This window comes from Falco biarmicus, chromosome 8, assembly GCF_023638135.1.
Source record: "Falco biarmicus isolate bFalBia1 chromosome 8, bFalBia1.pri, whole genome shotgun sequence".
NCBI lineage: Eukaryota > Metazoa > Chordata > Aves > Falconiformes > Falconidae > Falco > Falco biarmicus.
In genome coordinates this window covers 56,091,992-56,119,825 of record NC_079295.1, presented here as the reverse complement: position 1 = coordinate 56,119,825, position 27,834 = coordinate 56,091,992, and the positions used below count along the sequence as shown (strand labels likewise).

The 27,834-nt window shown below is 58.4% G+C and overlaps 5 protein-coding genes across 10 annotated transcripts in view; 2 read left to right on the top strand and 3 right to left on the bottom strand.

The window, feature by feature from the left end:
* Positions 1 to 15,799, top strand: part of NSD1 (nuclear receptor binding SET domain protein 1) — a 65,974-nt gene extending 50,175 nt beyond the window's left edge. The window contains 2 exon segments of the mRNA XM_056349456.1: positions 2,511 to 2,715; positions 6,826 to 15,799. Of these exon segments, the coding sequence (XP_056205431.1) occupies positions 2,511 to 2,715; positions 6,826 to 9,155 (2,535 nt within the window). The 3' untranslated portion in view covers positions 9,156 to 15,799.
* A 127-nt stretch (positions 15,800 to 15,926) lies between these two features.
* On the bottom strand, positions 15,927 to 18,797 carry RAB24 (RAB24, member RAS oncogene family). The gene is made up of 8 exons (XM_056349457.1): positions 18,615 to 18,797; positions 18,188 to 18,256; positions 17,992 to 18,070; positions 17,771 to 17,838; positions 17,521 to 17,620; positions 17,048 to 17,098; positions 16,879 to 16,941; positions 15,927 to 16,366 (listed from the first exon to the last, which is right to left on the bottom strand). Exons 1-8 carry the CDS (start codon positions 18,729 to 18,731, stop codon positions 16,302 to 16,304), a joined length of 612 nt encoding a protein of 203 aa, XP_056205432.1. The 5' UTR covers positions 18,732 to 18,797; the 3' UTR covers positions 15,927 to 16,301.
* A 35-nt stretch (positions 18,798 to 18,832) lies between these two features.
* Positions 18,833 to 20,802, top strand: PRELID1 (PRELI domain containing 1). Of its 2 annotated transcripts, none has more exons than XM_056349461.1 (5): positions 18,833 to 19,041; positions 19,331 to 19,556; positions 19,633 to 19,746; positions 20,006 to 20,084; positions 20,521 to 20,802. In XM_056349461.1, the coding sequence occupies exons 2-5, from the start codon at positions 19,422 to 19,424 to the stop codon at positions 20,655 to 20,657; spliced, it is 465 nt and encodes a 154-aa protein (XP_056205436.1). In that variant the 5' UTR covers positions 18,833 to 19,041; positions 19,331 to 19,421; the 3' UTR covers positions 20,658 to 20,802. The 2 variants fall into 2 exon arrangements, with proteins under 2 accessions (XP_056205436.1, XP_056205437.1); XM_056349462.1 differs by having other exon boundaries at positions 18,949 to 19,034; positions 19,325 to 19,556.
* Positions 20,803 to 20,904: 102 nt separating this feature from the next.
* On the bottom strand, positions 20,905 to 22,396 carry MXD3 (MAX dimerization protein 3). 2 transcript variants are annotated; one of them, XM_056349458.1, is made up of 5 exons: positions 22,176 to 22,394; positions 22,064 to 22,093; positions 21,842 to 21,956; positions 21,570 to 21,735; positions 20,905 to 21,493 (listed from the first exon to the last, which is right to left on the bottom strand). In XM_056349458.1, exons 1-5 carry the CDS (start codon positions 22,343 to 22,345, stop codon positions 21,384 to 21,386), a joined length of 591 nt encoding a protein of 196 aa, XP_056205433.1. In that variant the 5' UTR covers positions 22,346 to 22,394; the 3' UTR covers positions 20,905 to 21,383. The 2 variants fall into 2 exon arrangements, with proteins under 2 accessions (XP_056205433.1, XP_056205434.1); XM_056349459.1 differs by lacking the exon at positions 22,064 to 22,093 and having other exon boundaries at positions 22,176 to 22,396.
* Positions 22,397 to 22,754: 358 nt separating this feature from the next.
* On the bottom strand, positions 22,755 to 26,951 carry LOC130154466 (lateral signaling target protein 2 homolog). 4 transcript variants are annotated; one of them, XM_056350557.1, is made up of 13 exons: positions 26,848 to 26,951; positions 26,045 to 26,185; positions 25,831 to 25,968; positions 25,463 to 25,698; positions 25,284 to 25,373; positions 25,085 to 25,174; positions 24,847 to 24,948; positions 24,506 to 24,754; positions 24,276 to 24,400; positions 24,084 to 24,197; positions 23,847 to 23,945; positions 23,472 to 23,587; positions 22,755 to 23,389 (listed from the first exon to the last, which is right to left on the bottom strand). In XM_056350557.1, the coding sequence occupies exons 1-13, from the start codon at positions 26,887 to 26,889 to the stop codon at positions 23,258 to 23,260; spliced, it is 1,674 nt and encodes a 557-aa protein (XP_056206532.1). In that variant the 5' UTR covers positions 26,890 to 26,951; the 3' UTR covers positions 22,755 to 23,257. The 4 variants fall into 4 exon arrangements, with proteins under 4 accessions (XP_056206532.1, XP_056206533.1, XP_056206534.1 ...); XM_056350558.1 differs by having other exon boundaries at positions 23,472 to 23,584; XM_056350559.1 differs by having other exon boundaries at positions 25,463 to 25,668.
* Positions 26,952 to 27,834: the final 883 nt, after the last annotated feature.

Here is a 27,834-nt window from a genome sequence, read left to right as displayed (position 1 = left end):
TGGCCGAGTTCCCAGCTGTCACCAGCTAAATCTATGTCTCAGCTGTTGGTTTGTTTCAAGAGCTTCACCAAATCAAGTCTATAATCCCTGTGCCCTGGCATGTGGATACTGGCAGCTTACCCAGAGTTAAGGGTTAAAAGCTCCAGCAGCACAGTTGTTAAGCCCTGTCAATATATAGGGAAGGTTTTATGAATTCTCCAAAGAGCTTAGTTCTGCAGGAAAATTAACTTACAATAAAAAAAACCCACACCAAATTGATGTCTTCAGAAGTTGACAGATGAGGTGAATTACACGTCTAATGTATTTAGTCCTTTTTTTGGGTTGTGATTTAAAGTTCAATTGATTTTGTGCTGCTCTTATGTTATACATGGCTTGACTGTCATTTTTGCCCTGAAATTGCAGGTTCCATGATGGAAATCGGAGAAACGTGCCCTTTAGTTGGCATTAATGTTCCATTGTGATGCCTGAGGCGACTCATTCCATCTTGATGAGATGGGATAAGAAACAATACCCAAGAAAACTGTACCTTGGGTTTTCTTTTTTTCAAATTCATTCCACAATAGATGCATTTTTAAGCTTCCTGAAGATACAGCAAGACAAAACTGATTATACACAAGTTCACTCTTAAAAGTGACCTTTCTAACTGGAAATGTGGAAGAATGCTTGGGAGTCAATTGTACTGCAGTGAGCAAGTGGGAATGGCTTAGCTCAGCTGATAGACCTGGTTTAGACATTCAAATTAGCTGTGAAAGGTTTTTCTTGTTCTCTTTGTAATTAGATGGCTGAGGTGCTAAGCGCTTCGATAGGTGGAATAGTTTAGGTGGAGCGATTTCACTGCCTGCATTTTCAATGATAAGAAAGGCCTGACTTCTCTCCATTGTCAGTGGGGATGATGGAATGAAAACAGAAATATCCACATGTGAAGGGGAAGGAAACAATCGAGATGTAACTCCCTGGTGGTGGAACAGCTGGATAACCACCGCTGTGGAATTCTGAAATTGTAGGTCTGGAAACAAATGTTTTTAAATGTTTTGGTGGTTTTGGTTTTAATCTTGAGAGTGATGAAAATAGTGCCCCACATTTATGCAGAATAAAGGATGCAAAAATTGCCTAGGCATTGTCTCAGCACACGGAGATGTTCTGTGTGAAAAAGGACATGAAGATACGTGGAAAAATAGCATAAAATGTAGCTCATTTCTGTTTATCTAAACTAAACTGATAGTGCCTTAATAAAGTCACTGACTGGGGACAGATAGCATCATCTTTGTGTAGTTGGGTGTTTGGTGCAATGCCAGGCTTAGCCTGGAGAGGATGGGCGCTGGGGATCAGGAGTGGTCTGAGACCTTATGCAAAGGGAGGGGGGGCAGGGAAGGGGGGATGGCGTTGGACGAAGCCTTAGGCCAGAGAAGAGAGTGCTTAAAACATTTAGATGCCAATCTCTGGATCAGTTGTTTCATTACTGCCTGTAACACAGCTGTTGAAAGCGTGATAATTTAACTGGTTTTACGATGTGGGAGAGGGAGAGGATGGGGCAGTTGCAAAGGAATAATGGGAGTGTAACTGGGAATGGACTGGAGGTCAGAGATGTAGTATGCCAGAGTACACGCTGAGGGTAGTAGCAGAAAAAAATCTGCCATGAAATGGTCATGGATGAGCAGTCGTGGTGGAGGTGGGCTGTTGTGCCATTCAGCAGCCGCAGAACTCAGCTGCTGTTGCAACACAGCTGCAAAAAAAGGCAAATGCGGGTGGGAGTTCAGGAGGGACTTCCTGTTCTTTTGGAGAAGTGTTGGCATCCTTGTGCTCGGCCTGTTAGGTGTCATCTGAAGTTGCATGTATAATTCTGTAAATCATGTTTGGGAGAAATAAACTCAATAGGGGCAGAGAAAAGCCAGTAGGAAGATTGAGGCTGCAGACTGTGAAAGTGGTCTGTGAGGAGGAGAGTGTCCCCAATGGTTACTTCAGAGAGAGAGAGAAACTTCCACCAGAAAAGAGCAGCATTGACACGAGAATAAATGGGTCTAAACTGATCACAGATAAATTCAGACTGAAAATGGAGAGATGAGTCGGAACACCAAAAAGTGCTGGAAGGCCTGGGAGAGACTCCTTATGAGTCATAGGTGCAAGGAGACACAGCTGCTTTGACTGAGGACCTGAAGAGTCCGTGAGAGGTGACACTAGCTCAGTGACTCCAGGCAGGCCCTGGCACCTCATTCTGCTGTTGCTAACTGCACATATCCTGTGTTTAATCAGGCTTTGGGGCAGGTCTCCCAGGCTCTTTTTTAAAAAAAAACAACACAAAAAACAACAAAACAAAACCAAAAAGAACTGTTTGCTGTAGTAAATTGGTTGCCAAATATTTAGAAGCACTGTAGAGATGCTTCAGATATGTCTCAGGTATGGCTGGCAGTGGGATTTTTATTTGCAGGGTTTGCAGTTATCTCCACTGTAGCAGGAAGGGAACAGATGGAAGGGGCAGAGACCTGCATTAACAGACGTTGTCTCACCCGCAGAGTCAACCCAGCCTCACCGAGGAAAAGTCCAAGAAGCTAAAGAGACGGCCGCAGATGAAGCGCAGGTCGCAAGCGGAGGTGATGAAGGAGCGAGAGGACGAGTGTTTCAGCTGTGGGGATGGAGGGCAGCTAGTTTCATGTAAGAAGCCAGGCTGCCCCAAGGTGTACCACGCAGACTGCCTCAACCTGACCAAGAGACCTGCAGGTCAGTGCTCTGCACAGCTGGGCTCGAAGTGTCCCAGGCGCTGCTCATCACCTTGCACTGACTTCACAGCATCTTAAAATTTAGAGAAAACTTGCTCACTTGAATAGACCTCGTGGCCCACGCGACACAACCCTGGTTTGCACCCCACTGTGACTGAAAAAAAGTGAATTAATTGCTGAAGGGAGAGCTGGTCCTTGCCTGAGAAAGAGGTTCTTGTGAGCTGACCCCATCCTTGGGGCATGGCAGGGGACAGTCCCAACAATAGTTGAAGTATTGATTCCTTAGATTGACTGTTCTCCCAAAGTTGAAGACAGTTGAGTGAGTGGAATGGTGAGGAAAAGCACTGAGGGAAAGTCGGAATTACAGAAGAATGTGTTAGATGGCTGAATAGCCATGAGTTCATAGTTAAGGAAGGGAACAGTATCAAAGCATAGCCTAGTTTGTGATGAAATCAGGCCAAAAATTAGAAGTAGAAAATATTCAAAAAGTTGGGTGCAGAGAAAGAAATAGGCTCCTTGTGTGAGTAATAAAACAGCTTTGAGTTCATTAGTAGCTCAGGAGGTGTAAAGTAACATCTGTTACAGGGAAAGATTTAAGTTGCATTTAAAAGTTGTAAGGAAGCTGGTTCCCCTTTGTTGTTTCCATTTGTGTTGGTTGCTAAAGGAATTCCTACGCCCTTTAATGAGTGTTCAGGTTTAACCAGTGCTCAGAACGGGAAGAAGTCTGACTTGGGTCTTAGTAGGCTGGTTAGCCCGATGTCTGCCAAGGCCAGCAGGATAGAAAAGCTGATACGGGATCAAGTGCCTAAAGAATTAAACGGTAAGAATATAAACAATACTAGATAACAAGTTTTTGGGTAAAACAGCTCTTCAAACCTAATTTAGGTTTTTTGCTAAGATAATAGATTTGGGTCGTAGAAGCAAAGACATTGAATTAATTTGTTTAGGGGGCTGTAAATCTTTTGATTTAATACTGAAAGCATTATCATAGTTAGAAATTCTCTGTTCAGCTCTGTACAGTATTTTCTGAACACATCGGAGGCAGGCTGAGAAACATGGAATCAAGTGGTCTCTGAAAGTAACTGCCAGGAGTCACTGCGACAGAATGTTTCTGTCGGCGCTCCAGCAGGGAGCCAGAAACGGGTGTTCAGCACCTCTAGCTGCAATTTGGCAGAAGGTGTAGAAGGGCTAGTAGCATATTTCATAGTTGACAGGCATAGTGGTGTTTGTGTGAATAGGGAATTCTATATATTGAATAGAATATAGGGCATTTTTATATATGTCCTAATATTCACTATGTATATATAGTGAATAGAGACAATAAGGCATTTGTACAGAAGAGCTTGGGGTTGTTCATTGAACAAATGCTGTAAGAGAGCAATGTGAAAGCCAAGGGGAGTGCAGGTCATTCCTATGAACATCATCATTCAGGGTGAGGGAGTCCTGAATATCACCTTTCTGTCCATTTTTTTGTGCCAAGACAAGGTGCTGTAAGTAACACCCTGGCAGGTTGTCCCATGCTTGAAAGTCTCCAATAAAGGAAAATCCAGCCTTTAGCCTGTTCCCCCGCTTTCCATTTAAGAAGTTTCTCCTAACAGTCTGACTTGGAAAAATAAAAAAGGATTGCTATCTCTTTGCTATCCATTTTTTTACATACCGGGAGACTGTCTCCTTAGTCCTTTTCTGGCTTAAGTAGACACAGTCTCTTCTTGCAGCTCTTACTTTCTAAAACTACTGTTCTGGGTCTGCTCTGGACTGTGTGCCGCTTGCCTACACCTTTTTAAAACTGTGGTAACAAAAGTATTTGAACAGTATTGCAGCTGAGGCCTTGATAACACCAACAAGAGAATAATTAAATTTTGTGTTTCACTGAAAATTTTGCGGGAAATGAGATTTCATTTGTTTTTCAAAAATAACTTCTATATTTACATGACTTTCATAATTTGCCCTATCATCCTTGAGTCCTCATCTTGATCTTTTTCACATATCTGTTTTATTTCTTCCTCCTGCTGACCTGCTTTGCACTGGTCTTTATTTAATTGCACCTTCTTGGTGCAGGAGCATCTGTCCAGTTTAAACTCTGAGCCTGTCTAACCGTATTTTTGCAGTCCCTCACAGCTTTGTTGTTGTCTACCCATTTCTGTAAGAGTATTTGCTGTTCTGTTTCCAGAAATTTAAATTAAAATACAGACTAATACAGACTTCTGAATGATGTCATTGGAAGTGCCTCCTCAGTTTGCCAGAAGAACATTAATAGCTGTTTTTGAGAATTATTTTCTGTCAGCTGTAGCCATTTTACTCTTCTTACATCTAGGCTGTTATTTTCATAGCCCCCTCCTTTGAGTATCATGCAGAACATGAAAGGTTCAGCACTTTTTACTTCAAATGTTTCCTCTGCCATGGGCATTGCTGTTGAGTAATTGAAATTTCCTGCTTGTTTGCATGTTACTAATTGTGTGATCTTACTTCCGAGAGCTCCAGGCTGTCTCTGGAGAGGCTGCTTATTCATTAGGCCTTTTATCCTGTCAAAGACCATTAGAGTGGTTTGATAGGATTTATCCTTCCTGCAACATACTGGCAGGTTTTGACTTACTTTATTTTCCATCTGTACAAATGACCTCTATAATAATAGTCCCAGAGTCTTTCCAGTGGCCAAAGTGAGTGTTGAGCGTGGCTCTCTGTGTTGCTTGTGGTGCGGGGAGAGCAACAACAGCCTGTGCCTGCAGCACTGAACGGGGAAGGGGGAAAACCACATGTAGTGGTAAACATCCCCACTCTGAAAAGGATACTGAAAAATTGGAAAAGACACAGAAAGGCTGCGTACATATTTTGAGACTGGAACAGGAGCCTTGGACTGGCTTCAGAGGAGGGGAAAAGCATGTTATGTGTTACCTTCAACCCCAGGGGAAAAGCAGTGTGATATAGGAGAGTGGAAAGTTGCACAGCTGCATCAAGAAATGCCCACAGTTGCTCAGTGCCGTGCTGCAGTCGTGCTCTCTTCCAGCCTCCCTGGACAAGAGCTAGTAGCCAAAGCCACAGACGTGTGAGCTTGGTTCAGTCAGGCTAGGAAGGACACTGGCCCGGCGGGTGTCCCCCGGCTGCCCTCCATCACCACTTGTGCTCTGAGTGCAGGCTGGCCTGTGCGAGGGCTGCTCTGCAGGGAGCTGCCCTTCACAGCAAGGCAGGGAGTTGGGGGGGCCATGGGGTACTGGGGGAGCGTGGAGGCAGGAGGCATATTTGGAAAGGCAGCCGTGCTGGTCCTATGGTGAGAGGTCAGGAACTCAGTATCGTGTACCCTGGGTGCAAGTGTATATGTGTACATGAACTGTTCCTTGTGTACATGAACTGCTGAGAAGTGTTTGGTAAGAGACAGCAGCAGCCTTGACTGGGAGAGCAGGGGGCTGAACCAGTGAGGTCATCTACAAGTGAAAAAAGCAGCAATCTCTGAAGTCTATTTTTCCCCTCCATGTTGGTGTTGATACTGATGGTGAACAGATTCGGTGTGGAGCTCCTCAGGGAGCAGCTTGGCTTTGCTTTAAGCAGTGTTTTTATCATGGCCATACACAGAGGGTGAGGTAGGTACCTTTGTGTACAGAGACAACAGAAACTTACTCCCTTGTGATCACTGCCCTCTCACTTCTTCTTTCTGATAAACAGGAAGGGAGGTTATTGGCCCAGGATTAACAAAGACTTAGAAGAACCTGACTGAAATCTACTGAAAAAGTCTGCTGTGTGCATTATACAGAGATAACACTGTTGTTGTCTGTGTAAATCAGAGCCACAGAGGTGTGCAAGCTGGGGATGTCTGCTCCTCTCTAGGTGCCCATACCAGTTAGCGTTGTGCTGGAGCCAGATGGGCTTTTGGTCTGACCTGGCATGGCTTTGCGTTTGTCATGATTATCATTGCCCTTGTTGTTTCTGAGGATGCAGGTTCCTATTAACTGCCCGTCAAGCCTGGGTACTATGGCAGAAACTGAGGAGAACATGTAGAATTGTGTGGGAGTATTACAGAGGTGTTCCTGCTCTCCCTGGAGCTCCTTTGCAGCAGGCCTTTTCTCTTCCCCTTGTACCACTCCTAAGGTATGTCTTTTCTCCTGTGTCTGTGCTGCAGGAAAATGGGAGTGCCCATGGCATCAGTGTGATATATGTGGTAAGGAAGCAGCTTCCTTCTGTGAGATGTGCCCCAGGTCCTTCTGCAAGCAGCACCGGGAAGGCATGCTCTTCATCTCCAAGCTGGATGGACGTCTGTGCTGCACAGAGCACGATCCCTGTGGGCCTAACCCTCTAGAGCCAGGAGAAATTCGTGAGTATGTGCCTCCCATAGGAGCCCTGGCTAACGGTGAGGACACCCAGCCACCGGAGCAGCCACCTGCAGACACAGACCTGAGCATTCAGCCTCTGGACAGCGTACCTCAGTCTGTGGCACTCAGACTGCAGTCACCAGAAAAGCCCCCAGCTACCCTAGCACTGAGGCTGCCACCATCGGACAAGCCCCCCACCACCCTAGCCCTGAGGTTGCAGCCGTCAAACAAGCCCCCCACTACCCTGGCCCTCAGGCTGCCTTCACCAGACAAACCACCGGCCACCCTGGCGCTGAGACTGCCACCGTCAAATAAACCCCCCACCACCTTGTCACTGAGGCTGAAGCCATCCAACAAACCCCCCACCACCCTCTCACTCCGGCTGCAGCCTTCGGACAAACCTCCCACCACCCTGTCGCTCCGCTTGCAGCCATCGGACAGGCCCCAAGCTGCCCTGTCCCTAAGGCTGCAGTCAGAGAAGCAACCCATCATTGTAGCGCTGAGGCCCCAGCAGCCCGACAAACCTCCCACCAACGCGGTGCTCTGGCCACTGGACGAGTCCTCCAGTGATGCCTCACAGCCTCACTTGCCAAGCAAATCTCCGGGAACTCCACTGTCATCAGACGAGTCGCTTGTTACTGCTGGTGCCTTGCAGCTCCAGCTGTCGGACGAGCCTCCTGCTGCCCCCGGGGTTTTGGGGTTATCAGACAAGTCTCTCATTGACACCAGGACCCAGCAGCCTGAGCTGCTGGATGAGTTCCCAATGAAATGCCTGCATCCTCAACTGTCGGACAGACTTCTCGCCACGGCGGGGACCCTGCAGTCCCAGCTGGTGGATGAGCCTCCTGGGGCCGATCAGCTTCAGCCACTGGACAAAGCCTCTACCCAGAGTCTGCAGCCTCAGCCTGTGGAAAAGGCTCCCAGCTCCGTGGTGCCGCAGGTCCCAGCACCAGAGATGACTCCTGGTCCTGGGGTGCTGTGGCCTCTGCCCATGGAAAAAGTTCCCAGCTCCCCGGTCTCCCGGATCCTGCCCACGGAGAAGGTTCCTGGATTGGCTGTGCCACGGCCCCTGCCTCCAGAGAAGGCTTCTTTCTCCGGGGCAGTGCGGGTCCCAGCCACAGAGAAGGCTCCCAGCTCTGGGGCACCCCGTCCCCTGCCTCTGGAGAAGGCTCCTGCCTCGGGTATGCCGCGGATCGTGCCCACAGAGAAGGCTCCCAGCTTAGGGGTGCCGTGGCCCCTGCCTCTGGAGAAAGCCCCTGGCTCCCGGTCACCACACATCTTGCCCATGGAGAAGGCTCTTGGGTCGGGGGCCCTGCGGATCCCACTCACGCAGAAGGCGCTCACCCCTGGGGTTCTGCGGCCCGTGCCTCCGGAGAAGGCTGCCGATGCTGGGACCCTGCGGGTCCTGCCTCCGGAGAAGGCTCTCGGCTCTGGGGTGGCTTGGCCTCAGCTCTTGGAGAGGCCTCTCACTCTTACAGCCCCGTGGCCTCAGGCGTCAGACAAGCTGGCTGCTGCCGTGGCTCCTCGGCCTCAAGCCTTGGACAAGCCTCTGGCTGCATCGGCTCCAAGGCTGTTGCTGTCGGAGAAGGCGCTGCGGCCCGTCGATCAGAACGCTCAGCTGAAGGAGAGGGGAGCCCCGGCTATGGACCTGAGTCCCCAGCAGAAAGAGAGGACCATGTTAGCTGGTGAGCAAATCTCTTGGTCTGCTGGGAAGGTGGTGACGCATGTCGGACAGGTGCATTGGCCTTCGGAGAAACTACAGACGCATGAGCAAACCCACTGGCCCACTGCAAAAGCCCTGACACCTGCAGAGCAGCCTCCCCGGACAGCAGAGAAACTACCAGAGCCAACCCTTCAACCCAGCTGGGAAGTGGCCTCGGTCCCCGCAGAGCAAACCCCTTGGACATCAGAGAGATTGCGTGCATTTGAGCAGACCCCTCGGCCAGGCAGAGAAGCACCGGTGCCCCCAGAGCAGATGCAGTGGCTTATCACGAACGTTCAGACAATTGAACAGATTTCTTGGCTGAGTGGAAAAGTACAGACTCCTCGGGGGCAGGACCCTTTGCCTGAACAAAACACAGCGCTAGCCCGTAACCAGGATTCTGTCTGTCATGAGTTGGCCGACTCAGAGCCAAAGTGAGGTTGGTGAATATGGGAGGCAGGTTTCAGTCTTTTAATGTTTAGGGAGGGGGAATCTTTGTTTGTTTTTTTTTTTTTATTCACTTCCCTGAGCCCAGCCCCTAACCCATGCACATCCCATCCATATTCTCTTGTGACATGAGCAAGGACATTCTCTTAAGTCTGAGTGTGGCCCAGCTGAAGGGAGAGAGCATCGATGACCTGTTCTTCTTCCTTTTACAAATGGTAAAGCTGAAATAAAGAGTCCACTCTGGGTAAAAAACTGCAATTCCATTGAAATGGTCACATTACTGATCCAGCGTGTTCGAGCTCCAGGTCTGATTCGTAGGCAGGTTCCCAGGTACAAGCTAGGGGCCTTGCTTTTTTACTGTATTTAGAGGAAGCAGGTGAGTCAGGCGGCCCTGGGACTGGAGGTGTTTCAGGGACCAGGCAGTGAGCAGTCAGGTATACGCCCTTGCCAGACTCTGTAGAAGCAGGGAAGGGGTTTATCTGTCGTCTGCCCAGGTCTCTGTCCCTGCAGGGTGTTGCTTTGTGAGGTTTGTCCGTACATTCGCTGGGACGTGCTGCATGCGTAGTTCACTGAAGGACAGGTATCGTCTCCAGCTGAGCTGGGAGAGGAGCCCGCTGTACTCGCTCCGTGCAGTTTTCTCCAGCAATACACAAGATCCGTTCAGGCTCCTTTGTACGAAGCTGCGAGTGTCCAGGCCTGAGAAACAGGGGATCTGAAAGAGGTCAGGGAAAAGACAGATCTTGGAAGAAGCCATCTGGCAGTTTTTTCATTCTTGTGTCTTAATCTTTTAACACAGGACACACGGAGTGTTTCCTGCACTTGAAAACAGTGTGACCTATAAATCAGCAATAGCAGAGTAGGGCAGAGTGGGTTTCCCCAAGGTGCTGAGCGCTGCCCTGGCAGGGTGGTGGTGCTCCCTTCCAAATTTCCATCCAGTCTCTTCTTGACTTCTGTCGTCACCGTGAGCCAGCAGACTGAGCAGTCTTTTCTCCCCTTGCCTCAGACATGTTCAGGACGTGTTTGCATCATACCTGGTCTTCCCAGCAGCAGGACGCTGCCGAGCTGCAAGTGAAGCCTGTACCGTTCGCTAGACAGCAGAGAGGCAAGGGTGCCGTAGCTGTATCGGGACCCATCTCAACACCTTCCCCTTGGGTAGCTTCTGGCTTAACTTTTCTACAACCAAAGGAGACTTGAATTAACTGGACTGTGTTGGTGTGCGTGTGTGTGTGTGCGCATGTGTGTCCTTCCAACTGAATAGTAGTTCTCACACTGGAACACTGTGGGCTCCAGCAGCTGGCTGGCTTTCTTTTTTCTTCTTCTCCCTTTTCCAGTTAAGGAGATGTTTAGTACTTGGTGGTCATCAGGCTGGTGTCCAGACTAGGCCTTCTGCAAGCTGTTTACTCAAGCATCGAGGCAGAAGTTTGCTTAGCCTTGGTACTCGTGGGACAAGCGGTAGAGTCCCAGGGACCTACAGAGTGGCATCTTGGGACCACTGGCACCCTGGCAGGCAGGAGGAGGATGGGCCCCTGGGCAGCACTGCTCAGGCTGGATGGGGTCGATATCCTGCCAAGGAAGCACTGCTGACCAGCACGCTCTCCCGCTCTCACAACACATTACCTCTGTGGTTTGCCTGAGCTCTGCCGATCTGGGTGCCGCAGTCTTGGCTCTCCACGCCTGCCACCAGACCATTGCCAGCTCCAGTGTATCCTTCTCCTTACAGGCAGATCTGAAGGTCCCTCCCTGGAAAGGGAGCATTCAGTTCCAGGCTGACCCTCTCCCTCTAGCTTGGGAGCAGGTCCTTGTTCCCACCTGGCTTGCAAGTGCCTGCTGCTCCCAGAGCAGACGGTCATTGATCTTTGCGGATTTCTATGAAGGGAGGCAGACACTTGTACCGAGACAAATCCCAACCCATTCTTCTTTCCTGATGTACGCACCCCAAGGCAACATCCTGCTGTAAAGGCCGGGTGTGCTGGGCACGAGAGGACATTACCAGTGCTACGGTGCATCTCTTCTCTAGTCCGAATCATTTCAGATCCTTTGTAGAATAGCTAGCAACTTCGAAAAGCTTTATGGCTTATGGAAACTTACTGTTTAATGTTGTTTTTTTTTCCGGAAAGACTGGCAGGTCAGTTCCTGCTTGCTGCTGAAACTGGGGAAATGCAAGCAGCTTGTGTTTCTGCGTGACTCCTGCACAAAGGGAATCAGGACAACTCCTCAGAGCCATTGAGAGAGAAGATAATCTAAGGGCATTCATTAACTTTTTTAAACAAATTAAAAAAAATAATGGTAATGACGTTCAGTATATTAAGTATTTATCGTGTGTGAGAAGGAAAATAAATCTTGAATTTGCATTTATAGGCCTTCCCATGAGCTGGACTTAGTCATGTAGATTGTGTAAGTAGGGTTACCTCCGTGCCAGCCACCCAGCCAGCTACAGCTGTAACCAGAAAGGTGTCTGCACTGCTCTGTCCACCTCCGCTTCGCATTGTCACGTGTTAACTAGTTACTTGTTTCATGAAAAATAAACTGTGAATATTTTTGGTGCAGGCTTTTTTAAATCTGTATAATGGAGAAGTTCTCAATGAATTCTCATAAGTGCAGGTTTGAAAAAATCACTTCTATAAATCGTGTGCTCATGTAGTAGGGTGAGGTTCACGGCAGCAGCAGCCTTTCATGCAGCAGGCTTTTAGCCAAAAGCTTTTTTTTTTGAACAGTGAACGTGGATTGAACTGTTGCATGGCATTTCAAACCCATAGCCTTATTCCTTGCATCTGATCATACCCCACCTCTTCTTGTCTCCCTTCATGCCTTTTCCATAAGGATCCAGGTTTCTGGCTTGCTACCTTTCCAGCTACTGTTGGAAAGTTGATTTTAGCATAGCTGGGAGGCTGCTCAGTAAAATTGGCATTTGGAAATGTCAAGGAATCCAGCAAGCTGCTCTTCCCTTCTTGCCCTTTTTGGGCCCCTGAGCGATACTGTCAGATCAGGAGGGCTTGTCAAGCGTATTGGGGGGGCTTGCAGAGAGGGTAGTGGTGCTGTTAGGAATGGCTGGCTGTGCTGGGTCACCTCAACAAGACAGGCGAGGCCTGACCAGGCGTGGAGATGGGTCACGGCAGCCCTGCCCTGCCCAGCCTGCCTTCATTGGCAGGGAGCATGAGCTGAGGAACAGCTCTGGGCAATAAAACCCTGGCAAAGGATTTGTGGGCTTCTTCAGCACTTGAGGTGACTCTTGCTGTTGGTGGCAGCTGGTAGCACTGCCTTGGAGAGGATGAAAGGGAGCTGTCTGTACCAGAGTAGTTGGGTTAATTTTCTGCAGTTCATTGTTGCCTTCAGAGTTCAGCCGGGGGTAGAGGAAAGCAGCAGATAGCACATAGCCCTGGCAGACCGCTCCTGCAGGAGAGAGACTGCTGCAGCTCTGGTCCAGCCTCCCCAAGCCCTTGTACTGGGCTTGGCCAGCTTTGCTGCAACTCCATGGCCAAGGCCACAGTGCGGTGGAGGGATCTGGTCACCTGGCAGCTGCCAGCCTTGGGTAATTGCACCCAAGGTGGGTAAGAGGTGACTGTTGTGTTGTGTTGATTCCCTCGTGTGGAGAGTTGCTGAAGCAGAATCAAGGGTGTAATTATTTCTGCTCAGAGCTGTGTCCCTTTCTTTGCTGTCCGTGGGAGGCTCACGGAAACTTTCCAAGCTCACAAGCCCGTTCCCACTTGTAGGAATGGCTCTTCCTTCCTAGTTCTGAAGGGTGATGGAGGGTTTGCTCCCATGCAGATGCTTTGCTGGTCAACATCCTTGCTGTCAGGACGGCCTGGCTCCCCCTGCTCAGAGCAGTGGGCTGGGGTCACCTGCTGTGGCCTCTGTCCCATGGCAGGACCCACTTTAGTGGTGGATTTCGACAGTGGACAGGAGAGCCACAGTTGGTCTTTGGTGATGAAGGAGCTCTGGTGAGGTGGTGTCATGGTCAGGGACTCCCGTGGGCATGGGCTGCCTGCCCAGGCAGGTGAGGAGGGTTGCAGAGGGGCCAGTGCAGGGCCTGTGGGGGTGTGTGGGCAGGAGGGGAGTGGGCACAGGCCACTGTCCTGCATGGCTCGTTCCGTCTGCTCCAGCTTGCTGGGCTGGCACCCGATGTCAGCCAGGGCTTTGGTAAATCTAGCAGAAAAGTGACCGCTGTAAGGAATAATCCCCTATTGCACATGTTCAGATACTAACTAGCTCATGGTAGCTTGCTTTATTGCTCTTCTCAAGTTAAATCTTGGTGCAGACTTCCTCTTTAACAAAAAACCCCACAAGAACCAGATTCACTTCAATGCACAAAGTATCCAGGTGGTACTGTGGGAGCATGCTTTGTAATTCAGGGTGAAACCCCCTCCAGACAGGCTTTGCTTTGAAGGTGTGGCTGTTAAAATTCAGGAGATAGGAGGGCTGGTTGAACCAAAGGATGGTAACTGATTAAGCTGAGGCAGTATGGATTGGGAGGGTGCTAGAAGAGCTTCAGCTCAAGTTTGGCAGAACAAAAGGAAGAAAAAGCAGCCCTAACCCTGATGCATCTGGGCAGTGGTTTTACCTGAGCACGCTGTGGGTGTGTGCTGCTCCTACCTGGATGCCACAGCCAACGTTGTGACAGGGCAGGGGGCGTTTGAGAAACCTCAGACCTTCAACACCTTCCGTTTATTTTTTATTTCAGCCTTAACTTCTGATTTTGCTTGATGTTTGGAATAACCATAATTGTAACCTGCTTGTAATGTGCTTTGCCCTAAATTACTGATGAGGCTTTTCGCCTTTGCCAGCCAGTGAGTGTTAAAGCAAAGTGGCAAACTGTGCAGCTACTCTGAAAGTACAGAGGGGGCCAGCAAGGGCTCACGCTGTGTTTGGTCGCCCGGGCTTTGTCTGCTCTAATTACTCCCCTGTGATAGTGATCACGCCAGTGGCAGCATTTACAGCCTCTCCCAGCAGCGCGGCTGGGCTGATGGGTGCTCCGGGCTCCCAGGGCCTGGGAGATGGGATGCTGGAGCTTGGGGACTGCTCTGCCGCTTGCCTGGCTTCAGCAGGAATCTCACCTGCAGGGTGGCAGTGCCCTCGCCTAGCAGGAGGTGGGAAAAGGCAAGGTTTCTGCTCCAGGTCCTCCGAAAGCGATCTAAGCAAAGTCCAGTGCAGGGGGACAGCGTGTGTGAGCTTGGGCTCGAGAAGTGGCAGTGATGGACAGTCCCTACAGCACTGAATCTACCTCCTAGGGAAATCTGAGAAATGGGTGTTGCTATGTCCTATTTCAAGGTAAAGTTTTAATCGGTTTGCCCTTGGCGAAGCACTTGGGCTATTGTGGTGCTATTGTAAACCGTTTGGCAGCTTAGCACAGTAGGGCTGAACTCACGGCTCCTAGCCCATGGGCTGGAGGTTTCTTTGCAGGCTGAATCCCATCCCCTGATAGCTGGGGCTGGGCTTTGGCACGTCTGATGGAAACAGGATGAGGCGTGACTCGGTTCCTTCAATTTATGATGGTTCTTGAGACTCAAACCAGTGTGCCAGTGGGGCCCCGTGGGTGTAGGGAGCAGTGGAGCCACGTGAAGCAAGGCAGGCGTCCGCTAACTGCATGTTCTTTGTGTCCGTTTGGTACTGAGCTGGTTTCAGTTTTTGTTTTTTTTTCTGATGTTTCCGAGTTGTTGACTTCAAGGAACTGGGTTTTGTGTATTTTTTTAGACACTGGGAACTTGTTAAAAGGAAAAGCAGCAGCACCGGGAGGCTCAAGGTGGCGTGTGGCTGGAGCTGAGGGCGGCCCCAGCCGACATGGGTGGGAGGAGGGCAGATGTGCCGGCAGCAGCTGGCGCAGGGAGCGGCTCCTTCTGCGACGGGCAGGAGAAGCCTTTCAGCAGCAGCGCTCCCAGCCCTGCTTAACTGCAGTGCCGAGTTCACTGCCCCGCCAGCCTGCTCACCTCCCAGACACCAAATCTGTCGGATACCACGCGCCTGGCTCTGAATGTCCCGGCCACCCTCCAGTGCCATGTGCTTTCGGCTGGGGTCCTGGCTGCCGGCTAGGCTGGGGGTCCCGGGGAGGGTGGCCCTAGCTGCCTGCTCCCCCTTGCTCACTGCTTGGGGATGGGGAGGAGGGACATGGGGGACCACCCCTGGCAGCAGCGTAAGTTGCGCTGAAGCCACGAGCAAACCTGCTCGGAGGGCAGGCAGCCTTGGTGTGAGCAGCCCCGTGCTGCGTTCCTCCTCCACCGAGGCCCGCTGCCCGCAGGGTGCTGGAGGGAAATGCAGCGGGAGGCAGGTGCCCAGCGGAGGCAGGGACAGCCGGAGGTTGGTGCGGGTGGGCGCTGGGCCGGTGGCCGGGGTGAGCACTGCGTGGGGGATGCATGGGTGCTTGGTCCTGGCTGGGACTCATCTGTCAGTTCTAAGCAGGGATGCCAGAGCGGGTGAGAGAAACCTACATATTTCCAGCATGTATATTATTTTTAGAAGAGGGAGAGGGGAGAGTCTTGGACCATTGATTACTTTCATTTTGCTCCCCTTAGACTGTTGGCTGTGTATGTGAAACTTATAATGAAAAGAGGGTTGCCCTGCCCAGGTGCTCCCAGAACATGTACTGTAATTCTTTGTATATAGAAGAAAAATTACTGTAAAGTAAAGTTTAACTTTACTCTCGATGTCCTCTTGTGGTTTGTCTTGCCGAGCAGGGGGGTGGTGGGGGGAGCCCGGCTGCGTCCAGACACCCAGGGCAGGGATGGGAGAGCCCTGACAGCCTCATGGCAGCGGCGCAGGCAGGGCGACAGCTCAGACCACAATGCGGTTTATTTACATTGTACACCTCGAGAGAGAAGACACTTAAATAAATCTGCAAAGAACGGGGCAGCATCTCTGAGAGTGAGTTAACGGCCACCTCTGGGCCACAGCAGTGACTCAGGGAAGCAGCCCCTGCAAATGCCGGGGGGCAGGGAGAGGGTCCCCAGGGGTGAACGTCCGCAGCTCCCGGCACCGCACGGCAGCTCTGCCACTCCACATGCCAGGAGAGCAGCCTGCGGGGCTGTGCGCCGCTGCCGCACTGCCGAGGGGCCCGTACAGCTAAAACACAGCAGGTAAAAACCCAGAGGAGTCTGGCATGTGCTGGCTGCCCGGCCGGCAGCAGCGATTCCCTTTTGGCAGGAGGTCTCAGTGGTGGCAGCAGCTGTAGAAGTAGGCACCGCTCCTCTGGCCCAGGTCAACACCCTTCTCCTCTGGAAGAGAGCAGGGGCAGCAGGCTGCCGGCACGTCCGCACCACGATGCCACATGGGAGCCCAACAGCTGCCGGTCCCAGGTCTGGGCCCTGGCAGGTCCCTTGGGGAGGGGTTTGGTGGCCCCGCAGAGAAGCGGCCAGGCTCACAGCCGTGGCGTGGCCCAGGGCAGGAGGCGTAGCTGGGCTGAGCACGCTGCGACAGGCCTGGCGCAGAGCGCAGCACCAGTCCCACAGCCAGGCAAGGCTCCTGGCTGCCTGCTCGCCAAGGGCCACCTGTGGCCCAGTTGGGTGGGCACGCGGAGCCTGGTCTGAGTGGGATGAGGACACTGTGATGGGACCCAAGCTCTGCAGGACAGCCCCAGCACGGAGCCGCAGTGGCCCCAGGGAGGGTGGGGGTGAGGAAGGGCCCTGCCAGACCCCACAGCGCTCACCCTCCACACCCTACCCAGGGGCACCTGCGCCCCCCACCATGGCAGAGGGTGCTTGGGGTGGGACAAATCCTGCCTGCTCACCTGTCATCACCTGGAAGGCAGTGAAGTGGACGTAGTCCTCAGCCACCTTCTGAAACAGCTCGTCTGAGGGGAGAGTGGGCAGGGTGGGTGTGGGCAGCCCCCCTGCTGGGCAGAGCGCCCCTGGCCCGGCTTGGGTGGGGGCATGGCCGGCAGCAAGGGGGCTACTCACCCACGCACTGGCCTGTCTTACTGGAGGTCTCGAAGAGCTCTGCCTTGATCTCTGCAACGAGGGCCCAGGTCAGTGCCTGCGGCGGGCGCAGGATATGGCCCCGCGGGCTGGGCTCCCCCAGAGCCACCCCCCAGGCACAGCTGCCGACAGCAGGCTGGCAGCGGCCCAGGGCAGGGTTCTGCGCTCCCGTCCCCTCGGCCCAGCTGGCCACCTGCCTGCCCCTGTCAGGACACGCCATGCCCAGGGAGGTCCCTGGCAGAGCCGGAGCCTCACCACGCAGGGAGCCCTGGCGCCTGGAGCCCCCAGATCTGCCGTGGAGCCAGGGCAAGGGCAGAGCCCCCTGCGCCTCCCAGGCACACCTGGATGCAGGAGCTCCATCCTGCCCACCCCAGCCGCTTAGTGCTGCAGGAGCCCGGGAAGGGCCGGCATTGCCCACCACCAGCGCCACGGCCCCACGAAGTGCCCCACCGTACCATCAGCGTAATCCTGCACATCGTGGAAGTCGACACCCCGCTTCCTCCTGTCCTCCTCCAGCAGGTCGCTCTTGGTGCCGCACAGGTAGATCCGGCAGCCCTGCAGCAGGCAGAGGGGTGGGAGGGATGTGCCCGTGGGCCCACCACCGGCTCCCCTTCCCCTCCGGCCAGGCTCCGCAGCCCCCCGCCACCAGCTCCCCTTCCCCCCCGGCGAGGCTCGGCAGCCTCCGGCCCCCCAGCCCAGCCGTACCTCCTCACAGTTCTGCAGCTCGTTCACCCAGAACTTGGCTCGCTGGAAACTGCTGCTGTCGGTGAGATCTGGGGGAGAGGGGTCAGGGTCTGCCCCCCCCCCCCCACCACCACCTCATCCCCCACCCCCCTGCTGCAGCCCCTGACCCACTGGTGCCACCGCCACCCTGGGACCTCCACAGCCACCGGCTCCTTCCCCATCCCGCGGCACCGGGCCCTTACCGTAGCAGACGACGGCAGCTCGTGCCCCACGGTAGTAGATGCGGCTCATGGCCTCATAGCGCTCCGAGCCGGCCGTGTCCTGGGGGTGACAGGGGGGCACTCAGCAGGCTGGGGGGAGGGGGTGGGGGCTGTCCCGAGGGTCCCCGTGCCGGGGGTGGCAGCAGGGCGCTGGCACAGCCCTGACCCCCGCACTTACCCAGATGCCCAGGGTCACCGTCTGCTCCCCCACGGACATCACCTTGGCCACGAAGGCGGCCCCGATCGTCTGCAAGGGAAGCGGGAGCGCTGGCACAGGCCGGGATGCGGCGGGCCCGGGGCTTAACCGGGGTACCAGCCTGGGAAGGACCGGCCCGGGGGCTCAAGGGTTAACGGGGGCACCGGCCTGGGGAGGACCGGCCTGAGAGCTTGGGGGGTTAAAGGGAGGACCGGCTCGGGGACACGGCGGCGGCGGTTAACAGGGGGACCGGCTCGGGGAAAGCGGCTCGGCCACACGGAGGGGGCTAACAAGGGTCGGGCCCGGGGGCGCTGGAGGGGCGCGGGGGGGGCACCATCTCGGGGACGGGGCCCGGACCAGGAGGGGCCCGGCGCGGCGGCGCCGTGCCGGGGCCCGGCCGGTCACTCACGTTCTGGTAGGGCCCGGGCCGGAAGCGGCGGTGGGCGCAGCGCTCCACCAGGCTGCTCTTGCCGACCCCCTCCTGCCCCAGCAGCACCACTTTGGCGTCCACCCGCCGCCCGCTCATCCTGGCGCCGCCGCCGCCGCGGGGCGGGGCCACAACCGGGCGGGGCGGGGCCGGCGCGGCGGAAGCGCGCGGGCGGCGGAAGCGCGCGGCGGCCCGGCGGAAGCGCGCGGCGGGGCCTGGCGGGGCGGGGCGGGCGGAGGCCGCATGGCGGCCGCCGAGCAGGCGCGGGCCGGAGCGGGCAGGGCGGCGCGGGCCTGAGCGGCGGCGGCGGCGGCCCATGGGGAAGTACTGCGCCAGCCTGGGCGTCCTCAAGGGGCCCTGGGACCAGGTCTTCGCCGCCTTCTGGCAGCGCTACCCCCAACCCCTACAGGTGCGCCGGGCCTGCGCCTCGGGGCTCGCCGGGGCCCTGGGCCCCGCTCCGGGGCCTCCGCCACCCGGGCCTCTGCCACCCAGGCCCCCGCAGGGTGGCGTCCCCCCCTCTCCCAGCCCTTTCCCCTGGCGCCCCACGGGGGCAGGCCCCCCGCTCCGGGGTCCCCCGTGCCAGCAGTCTCCAGCTGGTTCCCCCCCTCGTCCTTGGCACCGCAGCCCCGGTGGTTCCCAGCCCCGGGAGGGTTGCCCGGGAGCGGGGCCTGACGCTCTCTTCCCCCTCCCCGGTTTAGCAAACATGTCCTGACTGAAGACATCGTGCACCGGGAGGTGACAGCGGACCACAAGCTGCTCTCCCGGCGGCTCCTGACCAAGACCAACCGGATGCCCCGCTGGGCTGAGCGCTTCTTCCCGGCCAACGTCGCCCACTCAGTCTACATCCTGGAGGACTCTATTGTGGACCCCAAGAACCGAACCATGACCACCTTCACCTGGAACATCAACCATGCGCGTCTCATGGTAGGTGCTGGTGGGTGGGCGTGCGGCCGGGTGGCAGCGCCGGCCGGTGCCCACAGCCAGGCTGTGCCTCGTGCAGGTGGTGGAGGAGCGCTGCGTGTACCAGGTGAACCCGGAGAACAGCAACTGGACCGAGGTCAAGCGGGAAGCCTGGGTCTCTTCCAGCCTGTTTGGCGTCTCGCGGGCTGTCCAGGTGAGCACTGCCAGCTGCTCGAGCAGCACTGCGTACCCCGTCTTTGGACAGGCCTTAAAGCTGCTGCTCCCCCCCATCCACACCTTCCCCATTCTGGTTTTTCCACCCCTTTCCCCTCATCCCCCCATCTTCATGTGTTCTTGGGGTGCCCAGAACCACCATTGCTGGGTCTTTGGGACTATTCAAGCTGGACAAAGCCACAGGGACTGCATGTGATCAGGGAGCTGGGCTTGCACCTTCACTGATTTTTCCCTTGCAGGAGTTTGGTCTGGCCAGGTTCAAAAGCAACGTGACCAAGAGCACTAAGGGATTTGAATATGTGCTAGCAAGAATGCAAGGTGAGCACCCAAGGGCAGGCTGGGGCTGACAGGATGGGTCTGTTGGAGTTACAGGTCACACTGGGAACACTCCAGTTGATGAGCAGGTTGTGGCTTGAAGTAATCAGAGTGTGAAATCCTCACCCCTTGCCTATGCCCCTGTGTCTTGGCACAACCTGCTCTTCGAGCAGCCAGGCAGCACTTGCAGGGATGGGCAGGGATGGTGTGCAGGCAGGAGGGGAACGTAACGTGGCAGCAGTCACGTGCCTGCAGTTCCCCTTTGCAACATGCTGTGACGCACGCAGGCTAGGAGTGCCGGGCTTGTATTCCCCTGTGCGTGGGGAGGTCGCCTCCATACCAAGGTGACTGGGCCAGTCTAGCTTGCATCAGTCGGCACTCCTGTGCTGGGGCAGGGCAGGGGCCCACTGGGGCTGGGTTAACAACTTCCATGTTACAGGAGAAGCTCCGTCCAAAACACTGGTGGAGACAGCCAAGGAAGCAACTGAGAAAGCCAAGGAGACAGCTCTGGCTGCTACAGAGAAAGCCAAGGACCTGGCAAGCAAGGCTGCCACCAAGAAGAAGCAGTACGTGTGAGGGGCCGGGCACCGGCTGCACCAGAACAGATAGGAGCCTCCTTAGATTTTATATTTTTTAAAAAACTGTACAAGTCTGACAATCAGCTGCTGTTAGACCCTTTCCGAGATGTAATTATCATTAAAGAATCAACTCCCACCTCTGATTTGGTTGAGGCTGGCCTGGTTAGAGCAGAGCCCAGTGCTGCCCTCCACTCTGGGGATCCAGCTCTCTGCCAGGGAGCTGGGCTCACAGGGGAGACGCAGGCCAGGGTTTCACCAAGTGCCTTTACTAAAATAGTGTCGGGTACGTACAAGAGGGCGGAGCAGGAGCGTGAAGGCAAGTTGCTTAATGCACTAGTTTCCTCTTCCTGGCTCTCCAGGGGCAGAAGAGCTCCCCAGTAGCTGTGTCTGCTGGGGGTGGCGCGGCCCAGGCAGCCCCCAGCCTACCCGAGAGCGAACGGCAGGGGGAGGCAGGAGGGTGTCCCCATGGCAGCCGGGCCCTCGGCACCTCTTGCAGTGCATTGCAGTGCACAGTGGGTGCCACAGTGCGGTGCCAGCTCCAGGCACCCAGCGCCACGGCCGCTGCCACTCAGCAACCCGGCTGCAGGGGCCCAAGCTGGACACTTGTCCCCACCTGCAGCCCCCTTACCCAGGCAGCCATGACGAGGCCGGCAGAGGCTGTGCTGGTGGCAGTGGCAGACAGGGAGGAGGCAGGCAGGCAGCGCAAGGAAGGCAGTACGTGCTGTCAGGATTCGGGACTGTGGGGGCTGGAGTAGCTGTGGTCCCTCCCAGTGCTGAAGCCGGGCAGGGGGTCCCCGCTGAACACCATGCCATCCACCTCTATCTCAGCATCCTCTGGGTACCAGGGGGAGGCCGTGTCAGGCCCCTGGCGGCCTTTCCTTCCCTGCCCACCCTCCTTCCCTTTGCTCACCTCCCTCAGAGGGCTCCGAGAGCTGGGATGAGTCCAAGCTGTCAGCCCGTGCCCGTTCCCCGCTGGCAGGTGAGAGCAGCCGTTGCAGCCGCTGCTGCAGGCTCCGCTGCTGGTTACGCAGCCGGTCCTTGGCCCGCTGTGCGCTCAGCTCCTGTTTCTCCAGTCTCTGCGGGGATCCGGTGAGCTGTGAGCAGGGCTCCGAGGGGCAGCCCCATCGCTGCCTGGGGCCCCTCCGGCTGGCGCCCCAGTGGCACCAGGGCCACCACCCTCACCTGAATGTGAAGCCGGGCACGGTGCAGAAGGGTCAGCGTGGTAGGACGGTCCGGCCCTGCGCCCACCGGCACCTGCTGCTTCAGCCGCTCCAGGCAGCACCGGAGCTTGGCTCTCCTGCAGCCGGGCCGGAGGGGACACTGCGGTCAGCCCCGGGGGGGCGGTGTGCACGGGCGTGGTCACCCTCTGCCCCGCTGCTTCCCCCCTCCCCTCCGGCCCGGTACCTGTGCTTCTCCAGCGCGTTGTGCACCGACCTGCGGGAGAGCCCCCGGTGATCAGAACCGGAGATCAGGACCGGCGGGACCGGCCGCCCCCCCCCCTCCCCCGCCCACTCACCTGACGCTGGCCACGGCCCGGCGGGCCCGCGCGGGGCACAGCGAGGCGTATCGGTGCTCGGCCTCGGCCAGGCACGGCGGGTACCGGGCAGCGCCCGCCCCGCGCTCCCGCCGCTCCAGGAACTCGGCCGCCCGCAGCAGCACCTGGATGCTGGTGGCCGCCGGCTCCATGGCTGGGGGGGGCGATGGCGGGGGGCGCGGGCCGAGCGCTCATTGGCTGCTGACCGCCCCGCGGCGCTGACGTCGGCTCGGCGGGGAAACAAATTCGGGCGGGAAAGCGCGTGCTTCAAATTTGAATCGGCGGGAGGGGCGGGGCACGGCACGGCGCACCCCCAATAGGCCACGCCTCCACCTCTAGGCCACGCCCCGAGGGTGCGCCGGTGTCCGTGCTCGCCCGGGGTGGGGCGGGGGCGCGCGTGTGCGCGGTCACGCGTGTGGCACGGAACGCGCGTGTGCGTCCACGTGAGTCAGGCGGGCAGCGCACCCTCCCCCCCCCCCCCCCCCGCAACCCACGCGTGTCCCCCGGCCGCCTGCCCCACCCTAGCCCCCCAGAACCACCGCATCACAGCGCCCACCCGGGCGGGTTTCTCTCTTTATTAAAATCCATCGGGCAGGGGTGGTGGGGAGGGGAGTACCGGGCCCCGGGGGCGAGGGCCAGCCGCCCTGGGTCGGGGGCCACCGCATGGCAAGGCACGGCCCCGCGGCACCCGCCGTCATGTGAGGGCTGTTTGCACCGTCTCAGGCCAGGCCGCGGGGGGAGACTCTGCCCCGGCCCCAACAGCAACCAAAGTTCATCTGGAAAAGAAACCACCGGCACCACGCGCGTTCCCAGCCGGGGGGCCGGTGCACGGCAGCGGGATGCAGCTCGCCGAGAGCCGGGCACGGCCGCGGTGCATCGGGTGAGGCGGTCCTGTGCCCACTGCGGCCATGGCCCCGCTGGCGTGGGCCGCCATCCATGGCGGGGGGTCCCACCGCTGTGCTACCCAGCCCCAAGGGAACTCGTGGGGTCACGGAGCTGCCCAGCAGCCCCAGCGCAGCCCTTTCCCCCCGCGGTTTGTGGCCGTGTGTCAGGCACAGGGGCCCTCACCGGCTCCGGTCACGCCGGGGCACGGGTGGGAGGTGTGTGGCGTAGCAGTGGGTGCAGACACGCACGGGTTTTGGCTGGCCGTAGTGCGGCAGTGCTGCGGTGTGCGGCGAGCAGCGGGCACAGAAGATCTGCCAGGAGAGGGCCAGAACAGGGCTGAGTGGAGCCGGGCCCCCAGCGGTCCCCACAGACCCCGCTCCGGCCCCCTCCTACCTTCCCGCAGCTGCGGCAGTGGTGCCTGCGGCGCAGCAGGGTGAAGGGTGAGCTGCAGGCAGAGCACTGGCTGCACGTGCTGTCCGGCACCCACTCGGGCAGGCGGCGGGCACCTGCTGGCCAAAACACATTGGTAAAAGCCCCCCACCCCAATCCCCATCATGGCCACAGCCCCAGGATCGGTCCCAGCCCATTGCTCCTGGGTGTCCTGGGGCTGCTCCACTGAGCCAGCCCCAAGCAGGACACAGCAACTGTCCCTGTGTGCCTGGGGGCTGCCCAGGGCAGCTGGACACCCCCCCCCAGGCAGGACGGGGGCAGGATCAGCCCCAGCCTTGCCCCCTGCCCCAGAGCCATGCCACCCCAGCAGCCCCTTACCTGCCCTCCAGAGTCCAGCAGCCTCCGCAGGGCTGGAGCACAGGGGGCAGTCAGCCACACGGGGAGCATCTGTCACACATGGGTCACCGTTCTCTTCCTCTGCGGGAACAAGGGCTGTGGTGGTCCAGCCAGAGCAGGCCACGTTGTCCCCATGCCCGGTGCTGTGGCCTTGTGTCACCAGTGCCGGGCGATGGGCAGGGCAGAGGGGCCATCCCTCATGTCCCTGGGGGTACTCACGGCTGGCACTCGGCTCCTCCGAGGGCTCTGCCTGTGAGGTGACGATCTTGAAGACGGTTTTCAAGATGCTCCGCAGGTCGCTGGCAAAGTTGGTCTGGAGCTGATCAGCCACGCCTGCACCAGGAAAAAGGGGGGTCAGGGTGCTGGGGGGTGGTCAGGGTGCTAAGGGGGGGTGGCAAGGGGGTCACTTACCCGAGATGCAGACGAAGAGGGTGTGCAACATGTCCTTGGTGCTGCTGTAGTGAGAGCGCAGCTCTGAGCAGTGGGCACCCGTGGCATTGAGCTCTGTCCCTGGGCTGCTCGCGGGGGGCTGGGGGCTGCACAGAGGGGAGGTGACGGTTACCCCTGGGGTGGCACAGAAAGTCCCCATCCCAGTGGGCAGGGATCTGCCATCTCACCCCTGCTCCCTCCCCACCATATACCCCCACCGCCAATCGGTGCCTGGGTCGTCCACTGAGCCGGGGGGTCCTAGCCGCGTCGTGCAGGTGTGGGGGGGTGTGGGGGTGCAGGGGACCTCCAGGAGACCCCAGGGAGCAGTGGGATCTGCTCTGGGCACAGCTGCCCCCCAGGCTGGGGGGGTGGTTGGACCGCAGTGATCCTCTGGTTCAGCTGTGCACAGGCTCCTCTCCAGCAGGCAGAGCTCCTCCACCGACAGCACCCGCAGCAGGTCCCTGCAGCAAGGGGAGGGCATCAGCCCCACGTCACGGCCCCGCTGCTGCCCTACTGCCCCACCCATGGGTGCCCATTGCCCCTTGCTGCATACCTGATCTTCTTCAGAAGGTTGTAAAAGGGGCTGAAGACCCGGGACATCTGCTCAGGGCTCTGCTCCAGGCTGAGGGGACCCTCAGGGTAGATGAGGAGGCCACTGCGAGAGGACAGAGCCCAGCTCATGTCAGAGGATTGCCCGGGACCCCAACAACTCAGGAGGAGAAGGGGGTGCTACAGGGCAGGGAACACCCAGCTGCCCCTGGTCACCCCCTTCTCCAGGAGGCTGCACCCACCTGATAATGGCCAGGCGAGGGATGGTGAACATGAGCAGCGGTTCGTAGCCATCAATCATCTCCTGAGTCAGGTAGCCCAGGCGCAGAGCTCTGGGGGGGGGGGCACAAACCCTTACAGTGAGGTAGAGCCCCAGGATGCTGCCCTATCCCCGGGGCTGGGGTCCCTGCCACCCCACCCCTGGCAGGCGGCGTCCCTCACCTCTCCACCGTCTCACAGAAGAGCACGATGATCTCCTGCTGCCTGTAGATCTCCTCGGGTGACTTCACTGCCACTAGTGAGGACACATAGCTGGAGAGATGGGGGAATTGTGAGGCTCCTCTGGCCCTGGCACAGCCCCCCCCAACCCCACCCCCCAGCACCCTAATCCTGGCCCCCACCTCAGCTCGAACTCCGCGAAGAGCTGGTCGAACTGGATGAGTGCAGCCTGGACGGGCTCGGGGTAGGAGCCAGGCTGGCTCAGGCTCTGCTCCCGCAGCACCGTCCGCACCAGCTCCAGGCTGCATAGCAGCTTCCTGGCCTGGGGCCGCAGCTGGGCCCTGTCCGCCTCCTCCACCTCCAGGAAGGTCCCGGCCAAGAGACACTGCTGGGACCCGAGGCCATCAGGAGCCAGCACCTGGGGCAGCAGGGGTGCACCCCAGGGCTAGCCCGTGATGGGGTGCACCATCCTGGGTGGTGCCCATCGCCTCTCCCAGCCTGGAGAAGCTGGACCCCATCACCCACCCCGGGACAGCACCCCCGGGCTCACCTCGGCAGCAAACAGCATGTGGTTGCCCAGGTTGTCCACCAAGAGCTCCTCAGGGAACTTCACCAGGTAGTCACGGCTGTGTCGCTGTGTGGGGATGCACTCCTCCATGATCTGCTCCAGGACGGCCAGCAGGTGAGCCTGGGGAGGGCAGGGATGTCACCCGTGGCCACCTGGAGAGACCAGGGTCACACCGGGGCCCGGGCAGCCCCCTCACCTGGCTGAGGTGGAGCTGGTTAAGGAGCACCAGGTACTGCTGCGGGTCCAGCTCAGCATCCAGCCCGTTGATCTCGGCTACCACCTGCGTCACCCTCTCGTCAGCAAAGAAGAACTGGGAGAGCAGGCGGGGGTCGGAGCGCTGTGGGGAGAGCAGAGGGGTGATGGTGGGAGCGCCCCGCGGCTCCGGGTGCTGGGACAGGGGGGACCCCAAGGCTCCTCTGCCCGCAGCCCGGCAGCGTGGGCGCTGCTGGGGTTTGCTCCCCGGTGGCCGGGCCCTGTGGGGCAGCCCCACTCACTCGGGCAGGTGCGTGGGACCCCCCCAGCGGCTCCGGCTCGGCCGAGCTGTGCCGGGGGCGGGCGGGGAGGCAGGCGGCCCCCGGCCGAGCCCTCCCGGGGAGCGCCGCCGTTCCCACCCACCCGTGCCTCAGTTTCCCCAGGGGCAGAGCAGGATGAACAAGCTCGGCCGCCTCCCGGCGGCGTGGGCACGGATCCCTGCGCGGCTGTAAACACCGGCTCAGGTGAAAGGTCCGCGGGGAGCCGGCAGCCCGCAGGTCCGCCCCGCCCCGCGCCCCCAGACGGCCGGTGGCCGGGGGGGAGGGGGAATCTCCTCGCCCCGGGAGCGGGCGGCGCCGGGACGGGCTCCGAGCGGTCCGGTCCTGCCCGCTGCCGCCCGCGCCCCCAGCCGCGGGGCCGGGCACCGCCTCGCGTTCCGCCCCGGGGACCCCCGCCGACCCCCGCGCCCGGTGCCGGCGGAGCCCCCGGGCAGCCCCGACGGGGCGCGGCGCGGCCCCCCTCGCTCACCTTGGGCCGGCGCAGCCAGCGGCGGAGCGCGGCGGGCAGCATGGCGCGACCCACGGCTCTGCCGCCGCCCGGCTCCCCGCGCCCGCCGCTCGCCGACGGGGCGGGCCGGCACCGCGCACCGCCCGGGGGCGGACCGGGGCGGTGTCCGCCCAGCCCCGGCACCGGGACGACCCGGTGGACCGGCCTCCGCTCCGCCCCGCTCGGCCCGCGGCGGGACCCGGGGCTCTCCCGCTGCCGGGCGGCGGGAGGCGGCAGCCGCTCGACGGGCCGGTTCCCTCTGCGGAGCGGGTCCCCCGGGGGCGGGCAGAGTGTCTCTGCCGGCCGCCCCGGTCCCCCCTCCCGGTGCCGCGTCCCGCTCTCGGTTCCTGGCTCCAGTTCCCGGCTGCACTCGCGGGGTTCCCGGTTCTCCCCTCCCAGTTCCCTGGCCCTCCCCTCCCGGCTCCCTGGCTCTTCCCTCCCGGTTCCCCTCTCCCCGCAGCGCCCGAGGCCCAACCTTCCAGGAACGGGGACCCCCCCAGAGGCCCAGCCCTGCCAGCCCCCTTGGCCTGAGCATCCCTGGGCTGGTGGGGGGACACCGCGGGGGGGCACCGGCAGGCACCCGCCTGCTCTCTGCTGGCAGGTGCAGGGTGTGGAGCGCAGAGTGGGGTGCTGCAGTTGGAGGGGGGCAAAAAAGCCCCTCGGTGGGAGCAGGAGGGGCCAAGTGGCCAAGGAGGAGTCCCCAGAGGTGCTCCGGCCACTGGGCACAGCAAACCACCCCGGCCATGCCAAGGAGGTGGCTGCCTCTGTGCCCGGCCAGGCCTGGCACCGCTGGCCACAGGATGTGGGCGCTGATAATTCAGGTGGCTGGAAGCCTAATGGGGTGGATTCACAGGTAAAAAATCCACCCAGGATGATTAAATAAACACGGCGGCACCACCTTGGCTTGAGGAAGTCCCTGAGTCATGACAGCCCCACAGCGCCTGGGCTGAGCCAGCCGGGTGCTGGTGT